This window comes from Aedes aegypti, chromosome 2 (assembly GCF_002204515.2).
Source record: "Aedes aegypti strain LVP_AGWG chromosome 2, AaegL5.0 Primary Assembly, whole genome shotgun sequence".
NCBI lineage: Eukaryota > Metazoa > Arthropoda > Insecta > Diptera > Culicidae > Aedes > Aedes aegypti.
Window position 1 is genome coordinate 399,951,802 of NC_035108.1, and position 12,656 is coordinate 399,964,457.

At 35.7% G+C, this 12,656-nt stretch overlaps 1 protein-coding gene across 1 annotated transcript; it reads right to left on the minus strand.

Moving 5' to 3' along the window:
- Positions 1–604: 604 nt before the first annotated feature.
- On the minus strand, positions 605–10,979 carry LOC5564025. Its single transcript, XM_001648298.3, has 2 exons — positions 9,827–10,979; positions 605–2,070 (listed from the first exon to the last, which is right to left on the minus strand). The coding sequence occupies exons 1-2, from the start codon at positions 10,360–10,362 to the stop codon at positions 825–827; spliced, it is 1,782 nt and encodes a 593-aa protein (XP_001648348.3). The 5' UTR covers positions 10,363–10,979; the 3' UTR covers positions 605–824.
- Between the last annotated feature and the right edge of the window lie 1,677 nt (positions 10,980–12,656).

Consider the following 12,656-nt stretch of genomic DNA (forward strand, 5'->3'; position numbering starts at 1 on the left):
AATCGTAACTAGTCTTAGTATAAAGTATTTTTCTCCAATTTTTACCTCTTTTGTTCGACCATAACTTCATGAATACTCATTCGATTCCAGATCTGCTTTAAACATGCTTTTGAAGCTAATTTAGTTGTTTTTATATTGTGTATACAATAGATTTAATTTTAAAAAATATTTGACTGAAATTTCTTCAAATTGTTGATTATTTTTTGCCGGAAATTACATTTTTACCGTTCAACTTAAATTTATACTGTACTATAATTGGTAATGCATCAGTGTACTATAGTCGAAGCTCGTTATAACGACAACTTTTATAGTGACAAAAGCTCTCTATAGCGACATTTTTCGGTCCCTTGAAACATATTTTCATATTATAATTTTCCCCTATAACGACTTTTCTCTATTACGACGGTCCCTTGCGATGTCGTTATAACAAGCTTCGACTGTAATGGAAATTGTGGCTACATCATCTTTTAGCATACTATACCTCAATTACACTTAATTTGGCTAACATATATCTATCTGCCGATATTGAATACTTTACCCTAAAAAGCAGAAAAGAGGGAAGATTTAAATATTTTTCTTTCATAAATTTCCGTTGCGCTTGCAGTTTTAAAACTCTAATCTCAGATATTTATTACGTCATCACAAAAGATTATTACATTTCGAGATCTCTATGTACAGTAAGTTGCTTCATATTCCATATAACTCTTCCAGATTGGTATTCTAAAATGACCATCTAATATCTACAAGAAATGTACAACGTAATCGTGTTCCGTTCCGTTTATCTTCTAAAATGGTACACATTTGCTCTCCCCGCTGGCGTCGATTCATCTATCCTCCACATTGCAGCCTATCAGATTCTCTATGCTGAATCCCTTGGTGTTGCCATACTTCCGCTTCCGGCTGGCGAAATCGAATCCGACCAATTTCGTTTCACTATACGTGTCGACTACGTTTAGATCTTCGCTTTCGATTGCCCTCTTGAGATTTCCATACTTGCCGCCGGCTATGGCCTCCGACATGAAATGGTCCGATTCTTCGTAGGGGTTAATGTAGAATGGCTTTTGGGACCTTTCGGGTTGATCCTGCGAGGCATTGCTGTGCTTATCGGAATGATCGTCATCCTCGCAACCGTAATCTTCTGATTCGTGGTGAACAGGCTTTCCCGTCGGGATGGTAGTTTCAAAATCCTTGACGGAATCCTTTTCCGTCGGAGTGTACCGGCCATTTCGATTCAGGAAAGACTCTTGCTGAACTTTTTCGGTGTCGAAGCTTTTACTCATTAACTTGTAATCATCATCACTTTCCACGTCAATTTTATCATCATTTGATAGATCCACTTCATAGGGACTGCTATTTTCTCTTGTCCCGACGGCCGCCGGGGACAGACTCCTTCGGATCAACGACGAAGAAGACGGATATCGTTCGTCTGCACTACCCATAGGAACGTGATTATTGGTTTTTGTCGTGTAACCACCATTGTCTCGGCTAATTGAACTATTGTTATTGTTATTATTGCACTGCAGTCCATTTACACTATCTTCGTAAGAACCACTTGGACCACCACTAACTTCGCTATTATATCCATGGAAAAACTTCATCGCAGTCGAAATTTTCATATTGTCCGAATTTCGCGCCAAGAACTCACTATTTTCCATCACTGCCACATTCAAGTCTTCCATTTTACCCCCAAATAGGTTCAACTTATTGTCCAGCATGAAATCGCCTCGACTCGGGATCCCCAACCCCTCACCAAACCCGCCCAAACTAGCATGCGGCGGGAACTGCATCGGTATCACCGGAACCGGTTTCCGGATCCAAAATGGCGCGAACGGATTGAACACCGCCGGAAAACTCATCCCCGGCGGAATGGTGGTTCGTTTGTAGCGCTTTCGCCTCCGCAGGAAGCTCCCGTTGTCGAACATGTCCTCCGCCAGCGGGTCCAGCGTCCAGAAGTTTCCCTTGCCGGGATTTCCCGGTTCGCGAGGTATTTTGATGAAGCAATCGTTCAGGCTCAGGTTGTGCCGGATGGAGTTTTGCCAGGCCGGAAATTTGTCCTTGTAGTACGGAAACCTGAAAAGAGAGGCATTTTGGGTTAGAAATAGTTTCATACATTATATTACGAAAAATTTGTGTGCTCCCTCCACCCCTAACCTACCCCTACCCCTACGATCCTGTGCAAGTTTTCGGTAGAACAATCTTAATTTAAACTGTGAACGAAGTTCGACAAAAAATATTTATTTTGCATCATATTGTTGATTAATTAATCGATGTTATCACATGCCTGTCTTACTCCATATTTTTTCCATTGATGAAAAATAACCAGATTTTCAAGCGACTCAACCGTACATGAAAACTGACAAAACTAACTGAAGAATTTTGGTGAAAATAAATTCAATTTCTGTATTTTGTGCTAGAATATTCGTATTTCTACGCGAAAACATTGGAAAGCATGTTGGAAAGGGCTCGAAAATTGAAACTCCAGGTTTTAGTTTTCGACTGGTCAAAACTACATATCAAGATTTCGGCAATCGTTGTGTTTCGGTTTACGACCTTTTAACGAGAGTTGACATTGGCTTATTACGGTGATATAAATTTCACGTTAATTTATCATGTGCGTTAACATTTCACTTTTGAGAAATACTGGTCTAACTTTGCTTTCATCAACATTAAAGATATTAATATATCTCAGCGCTCTGAAATACAGAAACCAAATTCGAGATAGTTGTTGCAAAGGTCTTTAAAATGAAGCCTTATTGTATAGGTACGCCTGCAATACATGTTTTTTTTAAATTGATTATGCTAGGAAAATATTGAAAGAAAATTAATTGTCTATTTCAATGCATGGAAAATTACTTGTCTAGAATGGTGATTCAACTACAGTATGGAGTTGTGAAGAAACGAATTTTCAAATATAGCACTTAGTGGGAAATTTCTTGACTCGTTCGCTCAATTAATTTCTTCATTTTTCTTGAGAGAAACATATCTTTATCCGAAAGTCAAAAGCTGTTTCTTCTCAATTGAAATCAAACCATTTTTCATTAAAATTAATGAAATAGAAGAGAAAGTGTGGTTCAAAAATTAGCTTATATTCTTCTAAGTTAAAAAAAGCGACGAATAACAATTCCTACAGATGACGGAGATGAACCAGCCAAGGGCTGAAAATCTCCCCAATAAAGATAAATAATAATAATAATTCCTACAGAGAAATGAATTCAAATGAATAATTTTTTTAAAGCAACAATCGAACTAGAAGGTACTTATCAACTTACGTCTTTTTAGGGCTGTAATGCTGCAAAGAAGTAAAAATCTGAAACCGAATTGAATTCAAGGATGAGATCTTTTGTTTATTCGCAGTATACCAAAGCTTATTAAAATTTATTTTCAAAAGCATTCTAAAATTGCACAAGAATTGAGAAACTTTCCACTGAACACTGAAAATAAACCACACGTTCGGTCCATATTCTTTTCAACGTGGATCTGTCGTGACAAATAGCATGTAAAACATGTAAAAATTTGAAGTTCCTACGTGGACGTTAAGTGGTCCCCCAACGGCCTTGAAGTTATCAGGTGTAGATGACCCCCATGCGCAAATCGAGCTCGCTGCTCTAGTGCACGCTACATGGATATAAAAAGCAACTAGTTACACATTCTCCTGTGCGCATTGATAGTGATCATAAAAGTTTATTTCATTTTTAATTATGCAAGTTTTATCAACTAGCTTTGTTCAATAGATTTTCATTGTTTGAAACATGTGTTTAGTTTGGCCAGTACCACGTAGTAGGGTAAATATTGACAATAAAGGAAAAAGAGGTTTTTTTTACCCGATTTGACAAATTGACCGGAACTAACTAACTAAAATAATATTTTATATTATGTACATCTTTAACACAGTGCACGCTGACATGAAATTACCAACTACAAAGAAAACAAACTTCTATGCTCACTATCAACACTTGTTACTAGTGACTTTTCGTACCCACGAAGCGTGCACTGGAGCAGCGAGCTCGATTTGCGCACGGGGGTCATGTACCCTTGATTCCTTTAAGGCCTTTGGGGGACCACTTAGCGTCCACGAAGGGACTTCAAAATTTTACCTGATTTTTTTCCTACCAAAACGAGCACTTTACAATGACGAACTAATAACATTTCGTATTTTCGAAAAATAAGGGACGGCCCACACTGGGCAGAATCGAAAAAACGCGGAAACAACCTGTAATTCTTCGGAATGAAGAGATAAACGTTTGGTGTCTTCAGCGAAAATGGTCCTTTCAATGAGACCAATTTTTTGACATAAAGTCATACATTTTTGTATTATTCGCATAAATGGCTCATATGCCATTTCGGTCAAATGGCATTTTAGGTGTATGGTTTCTTCCGCAAAGTTGTTCATTGTTTTATGCTGAAAATTATTGCTGAAGACGTCAAATTTCCAAGGCCTACTGTTTTTAAAATATAGACATTTTTTCTGAAAATGGTGCTAAAAACCGTAATATTTGAGTTTTGTTTGTATTTTTTCACATAAAATGCCATATATCGCCTATGACTATGAAATGTATTGGCATAAAGCAGGTCTATTACAAATTTGATGGTAAAAATAAAATTTTGTTTGATTTTTCAAAGAATATTTCCAAAAAACAGAGATATTGCGAATAGGCCATTCTTGCGATCGGGCAATTTCGGGCAGGTGTTTTCGTCGCCATCCACTTACGAAAGGTCAGAGCATTATTGTCTATTATTTTCTAGGATATGATATTCGTTATATTTTTTCTAAGCGATCTGGAAGTATGCTAAGCTTATAAAAAGTTTCAAAATTATTATAGCAGTTTGCCAATGAAAACAAAAGTGCATAATAATAATTAACATTCTTTGCGGTTTACTGGTGGTTACATTTACTTAAATATTTATTACATACATTGATTATGTATTTTCTATTCGCAAAAATGCCATAAGCGCCAGATTCATTATGTCAAACAATATCGTTCGATTCGATACAAAGGTAGCTATATGATTTCTTCTGAAAAGTTTATCGTTATTTTATTCTGAAAATAATTGCTAAAAATGTCAAATTTTGACAAACTGACAAAATTTCAAGAAATTATTTATTGTTTTGCTTGTAATTTTTCAGTTTTAATACCATATATCATCTAGGCCTATGTCATTTCTTGGCATGAAATAGAGCTGTTTGTTTGTTTGATTATTTTACGAAAGTTTCAATAAAAAAACAGGGTCATTGTGTATAGGCTATTCTTGCGATCAGTCAAGTTCGGGCCGGTGTTTTTATCGCTATCCACTTATCCATTTTTGCCAAGGGCATAATGTTTAATATATTTTTTCAACGCTATCTGGAAGTTGACTAAGCTATAAACATGCTTGAAGTAGAAGTTTTCCAATTAAAAAAGCTCCAAATAATGATGAATATTTATGCGGCTAACTATGTCAAACCTTGCACAGCTTTTCTATGTTAGACAGTTATTCATACCGCGTGCACGAAGTACTCGTAGCATATTGGATGTCAGCCAATGATTCCAAAACGAAAATTTATCGCAATGCACAGATGCATCCACTCTAATCAAAGACGAAATAAAGACAATCATTTCGCTTCCATTTGTCTAATGTGATGGCAGGTTAGGTAATATACAAACATATAAAATACTGAGAGTGTAACAAACAAATGAGTGCAAGTGTAACACAAGTTTGCCAAACTTCGGTACTGAGCGTAGTACGGAGAAACCGAATATAGTACTCAAAACAATTTTATCAGTTTTTCAAAAATAGTGGGCTTTGGAAATTTTCATCTTTAGCAATTGTCATAAAATAACGATCAAATTTGCCGAAGAAATCATATACATACCTTAATTGTCATTCGACCGAAATGGTTTGATATGAGTATGGCGCTTAGGTCATTTTTGCGAATAGAGCAATGTAAAGGCAATGTATATAACACATATTTGAGTGAATTTAGCTACCAGTGAACCGCAAGAATGTTTCATTGGAAAACTGCTTTATTGTGATGTAGAATAATTTTTAACCTTTTTATAAGCTTAGCATACTTTCAGATCGCATAGAAAAAATATATTAAATATCATATCCTAGAAATTAAAAGACAATAATGCTCCGACCTTTCGTAAGTGGATGACGATGAAAACAACTGCCCGAACTTGCCCGATCGCAAGAATGGCCTATACGCAATATCCCTGTTTTTTGGTAATTTTCTTTGAAAAATCAAACAAAATTTTATTTTTAACATCCAATTTTTACCAGACCTGCTTTATGCCAATAAATTACATAGTCGTAAGCGATATATGGTATTTTAATTGAAAAAAATTTATGCAAAACTCAAATATTACGTTTTTGAGCACCATTTTCTCAAAAAATGTCTATATTTTAAAAATATTGGAGGGCTTGGAAATTTGATGTCTTCAGCAATAATTTTCAGTATAAAACAATGAACAACTTTGCCGAAGAAACCATACACCTAAAATGTCATTTGGCCGAAATGGCATATGAGCCATTTATGCGAATAATACAAAAATATATGACTTTATGTCAAAAAATCGGTCTCATTGAAAGGACCATTTTCGTTGGAGACACCAAACGTCTATCTCTTCATTCCGAAGAACTACAGGTTGTTTCCGCGTTTTTTCGATTCTGCCCCAGTGTACTCGATAGGTATTTCTACGATGAAGAATATTGCCAAAGACCGCGAAACAATCCGGCAAAATTTCCGTATAGTATATGTTTAATAACTTTTTTCACAAGCATCGGATTGCTTTGCGGTCTTCGACAATGTTGTTCATCATGTTCATACCTAGGAGGGAGGCACCGATACTACACACGAAATATAAGACAACGTTATTTTGAACTGCAAGATAACTCCAGCTTGCCAACAACAATCAAGGCAGGCTTCGAGAAAATTGGTAGTTTCCTTTTTTTGTGCACCTTCGATCTTTCCTGACAAACATGAAAAAGGGCCACAGTTTTCTATGCACTAAATATTCATTTTCATTGGAAAAAGTAGAACGATGCGTTTTTCAATGCTTTATGTTCAATCAGATTAAATGGTGCTCAAGTGACATTACTTGCGTTATGTGCATGAATTGATTTTCATTCGATTTTTATCACTTTTGAAGAAATACGAAAATGTGTTTTAATCAGTTACGCGCTTTTTTCAAGTTAGTCCAATGTTTGAGATCTGGGTCCACAGTGACAGTTCGTGACAGCGGAATCTCGGCTCACTATGACGTACAGAAATTTTGTATTGGTTTCTCCCTCCCAGGTTCATACTATTGAGATCTGTGTTCAGAATTTTTATAGAGGGCAATCGGCGATCTCTGACGATTTTTCTTTGCAAAAGTAAGTAAGTAAGTAATAGTGTCCCAGGCTACTGTGCATCGATTGATGTGTTTTACAATTAGTGAAAATTCACGTGTGAAACACATTGATCGAGCTTTCTATTCAGTGAGAACACCATCCTTCTAAAATCACGTTTAGACATCGGAAACTAAAAAACGCACGCTTTTTGGACTTGTAGTTGAATTTTTAAGTTATAAAATATGACCTTCAGTGAAGTCTTCATAACTTTGTTATTTTTCAATCAATTTTGAAACTCTCAGCATCATTCTTTCCAAAATTAAATTTGTGAAAAGTTTGTTCAATATCAAATTTGTCTAAAATCGTAACTAGTCTTAGTATAAAGTAGTTTTCTCCAATTTTTTCCTCTTTTGTTCGACCATAACTTCATGAATACTCATTCGATTCCAGATCTGCTTTAAACATGCTTTTGAAGCTAATTTAGTTGTTTTTATATTGTGTATACAATAGATTTAATTTTAAAAAATATTTGACTGAAATTTCTTCGAATTGTTGATTATTTTTTGCCGGAAATTACATTTTTACCGTTCAACTTAAATTTATGACGCATCTTGTTATATTTTCACGTTAAAAATGATATATTTTTTTTTTAATTTCAAAAATATTTTTGTTTTAAAATTTATGAAAAATAGCTTCTAAGACCTTTCTGAAGGTTAAACAAATGAGAAAAACCAATTTAAGCATAAATATTAATGTTTTACTGAGAACAATTTGAAAAAGTATTATATTTTACGTTGAACATTCATGTTTTCGGGCAGTTTTGGCTAAAAAAGTAAGTCAAAACAATTTTTAAACCAATTTGTTGTACCCACCATTTAAAACCTACTAAAGTTGCTTCGAAAGCATTTAATTAAGATTAAGAATCGATTAAGTTTTCATAAAGTTATGGTCAAACAAAAAAAAAAAAAAATTGGAGAAAACTACTTTTAACTAAGATTAGTGCCAATTTTAGACAAATTTGATATTCAGCAAACTTTTCTTTTTTTTATTATTATAGAATACGCAACAATGGAGTTTGTTAAATTCTGTTACTAAATAGATATCTTTTGATGGTTTAGAAAAACATTGAATTCCGCCATATTATAGAAACAACGTATTTTGTATGGAAGCCGCAAGCATGTCCAAAACTGCGTCTCATACAAAAGTTTAAGACTTGTTTATTATGCTTGTGAGATTGAATTACCAAACAAGTTGGATAAATCATACTTTAAATATCTATCGACATCAATAAAACCAGTATTTTACACAACTTTGACGACATGTATCACAGAATTGTGACGCGTTGGAACACTTCTGAGTGTCGCAATGGATTCAGCAACCCCAAATTTATTGGGAACACACAATTTGATCTTTGAGATACGCTAGAACGTTAATTCTATTCCGCTGAGTTATGGAAACCTTTAAGGTATTCCGAAATATAATGATTTTTGCGCACTAGCAAAGATTATTCGTAATAACCAGTATTAACGGTTAATTTAATGTTGTTGTGAGGAATTAAAAAAAAATTGTGTTGACATTTAGTTTTGCATATTTACAAGCGATATTTTTTGTGGACAAGAAGGACCACAATTTCCTCATAAGCCATGGGATTCTTGTAATATCAATGATTTTTACTCATTTTAATCAGAATTACGCATCAGGAACATTCAAAAAGATTTCTTATTCTGATAGCCAAATAGGGTAAAAAATAAATTATTTGTGAACAGATTATGTTTTGACTATAGAGTTAACTTGAAACCTGCAGTTTTTAACTCATACTTACTCTGGAAAGTGCAGTTGAGGTGAAGAAATAATGAAATATATTGCATGTCTTCAAAGAGGTCTTCTTGACACCACTTGCAAAACGATAACTTTAAAAAAACTGCTTAAGGCGAAGTAGGCCGTCATTGAAATTTGTACGCGTCGTTGATGATTGTTGCTAATTCATCTCACGAATTTGAATAAAAAAAAAATCATTTGGTTTTGCACTGACACAGCTGAAAAAGTATCAGCATACTTAATGCATGTTACCGCGTACAGTGATACTTTTTCAAGTCAATATAAACTATCAAAACTGAGTTTTATCACTTTGAAATGCAAGCTGAAAAGTCATCGTTGTTGCCAAAAGGAATGACCGGCTACTTAGCCTTAAATATTACCCACAATTGCAGAGATATTTTACATTAACACATTAACATGTTCATTAACTTCTTCCCATTTTGGACATTACATTTACTTCTTCTCATTTTAGAGGCCAACTCAGCATTAGAGCTATCTTGGTCGGAAACTGCTTTCCAGCTTAGCGAACTTTCTTATCCTTCACTGAGATTTATGCTTCAAAGATGACGATCGATCCAATTTTTGATTTTCAGTTGTGAAAATTATTCTTAGTGTTCTGCGAAAGCCAAATATTATTTCCACACAATCTGCAAAGCACTTCAAAACATATGGTGCATATGGTGTATTCCCAACCTACCTGCTCATGATAAATTCACATATTCCACTGAGCGTCAGCTTTTTCTGCGGCGATTGCAGTATCGCCATCGTGATGAGCGCAATATAGGAGTACGGTGGCTTCACCAGTGCCTGGCCGCGTGTTGATGATTTCGAGTTTCCGTGTCCGCCACTTTCATTTGCAGCGCCATCTCCACTATTTGTTTCACCGTCGTCGCTAGTGTCCTGTCGATGATGATGATGATGATTACTGGTACTGTTGGAGCTATTGTTAGTGTTTCCTGTGCTGTTATGGTTGTTGCTGCTGTTGATGCCATTTCCGGTTGCAGTGGTTTGATGTTGATGATGGGGATGATGATGCTGATGTTGAGGGTGGTGCAGCTGATGGTGCGAATGGGGATGATTCAGATTGCTTCCATTGCTGCTTTGGGGGCTGTGAACTCTGAGACTGGACTCGTGTGATGTACTGTGGTGCATAGACGAGATAATTGTTCCTCCTAGAACTGGCCTTAAATCCAAAGGGGAAGACGACGAAAGAGGCGAAACTGAGGGCAGCATTTTTCACTTATTTACACTTTTCTTGTAATTTCTTCATGTATTGTTAATTCGTCAAAAAATATCTTATGAAACACTTTCACACTTTGAGACGGTTTCCATGTTAGACTCTAAAGTTGGAAAGTCTATCCACTGTAGCGATCAAAGTTGTACTGAGCGCAGTGAATATCCTTCGTATCGTACACGTCGTATTGGCTTCAAGAGACTTTTCCGGAGCTCTCACTTCTTCCGGGGACACACCACGTCGCACGTCGGCGTTCGAGAGAAAAATGAAAATGTTATTTTAACTTTGTGGAAAATTGTGAAAATTTTGCGCTCACGTATGCATGATAATGGCGCGCGCGTCAATCGCATGCAAAAACTCGGTAACTAAATGTTATCCATCCGTACACCGAGATGTTCGTTCTCGCTCTACCAACTAACATCCTCCGCACAGGATGCGACGGATGTTATCACCCTGCCATAGGAATGCCAACCAACACTCCCCTTCCCACTCAGCCCGGTATAGACATGGTGGCACACAAGGATCCCTATGCTATGTTGTAATAATTTCTCTTTCCGCCGAGATCACAACACAACCCCTCTGTTGCCGAATATCCTGCTAGCAGCCGTACCGTACGCTTACCCAATCCTAGCAGAGTGCTAAGGATCGTTTCGTACGCGAGATTGTATTGTAACCTCCACACCAGAAGAGTACCAATCCAATGATGACAACAACAAAAGCACACAGACGAAATTTCCCCTCCCAACCTGGGTGCAATAGGGTGTGGCCAGTTTTCACAAATTGCTCGTGGGGCTCTGAACCATTGACATGGTTAAGATCAACATGGTGAGAAATTTTTATGAATTTAAACGCCTGTCAGAATATAATAAAATGTCTATGAAATCCCTTATAATGCACGCATTTTGAATATGTTTATAGTGTAAACTTTATACCTTTGAAATGCGATAACAATTTCTGTGGAATGGATTAACAATTCCCGGTGAGAATCGAATTCACGACTCCCTGTTCACTAGATAGGGTGCGTTACCTTTATACTGAATTTGATTTCAATTTAATAATCACGTGGTTTTCTTTCGCAAAGCGCACCTCTTTCGGAAATATTAGATGCCCATCCAAACACAACGCTTTCTATTTTGTATGCAATGCCTAGCTGAGAGCGCATTATTAATGAGGTATTTAAAGACCACACACTATCAAATTTACATAATTTTATTTTTTACATTGAGTATTTTGCTCACCATGAAATTGACGCCATATATAATATTACTTTATTCTCAGTTTGTATGATATTCATTTATAAAGAGTTTGCATCAGCTTAACAAATATGGGATACATTTAATAAATTTATGAAAGAAAATCTTTAGATTCACTCAATCAAATCGAACTTTTTTTAAGATTCATGAAAAATTCAGAACTTCACCGCTTAGAACTCAAGTTTGAATTGAAAATCATGTAAACGAAGCAAGTAATAATGTACAGAATTTACTTTAAGGATTTATAAATAGACTTTCAAGAAACTTCAGAAAGTTGGATTTCGATACAATTTTTGGAAACTTTTTAAAATATTATATTAGAAATAGGAATAATCTCTTATTTTTACTTGTACGTTTATTTCCAGCCTGTGATAAAAGTTAGTAACCAAATGCTGTTTTCCCATATGGTAAGCCGTTCTGCATAGAAACGTTTCACATCAAGCGGTTTCATACAAGAACAGCATTTTGAAGAAGGCATATAATTCTCATTATGCTAACTGTTCATTATGCCAAACGTCCTTATGAAAAGCGTCCTTATACGCAGCGTCCTTATGCGAAATGTCCCACCCCGTTTGGGAATCTGTATCTCAGCTTCTGATAGTCCGAATTCCATGAAATTTGAATGAAGAACTGCAAATCACTTGAAGTTTTATCTACAGCGAATTCATTACATTGCAGTTATTTTCCAAAGAGTTTCAGAAAGGGTTGTTCAAAGACAAAAAGTAAATAGCCAAGAGATTTGCAGATTTAATTAAGAACAGTAAGTTGTAAGTGGTTGGTATGTTCTGGAAATTTGCGTAACTTCTGAAAGTGAATAACTTCGCCGGGTTAAAAAAATACAAATTCTATTGGTTACTTAGTTTTGCCTTTGAACAATCCTCTGAAATTCTTTGAAAAATGACTACAATGCAATGGAGGGCAATACTGTAGGGCTGAACAAGAAAGTTTTACAGGTGTTCGGGTCATATTAACCCGGATTTGACCTACAAATTTCGCAGTCGTTTTTTAGCCAAATATAAATGTTTTTGTACTCAAAATTT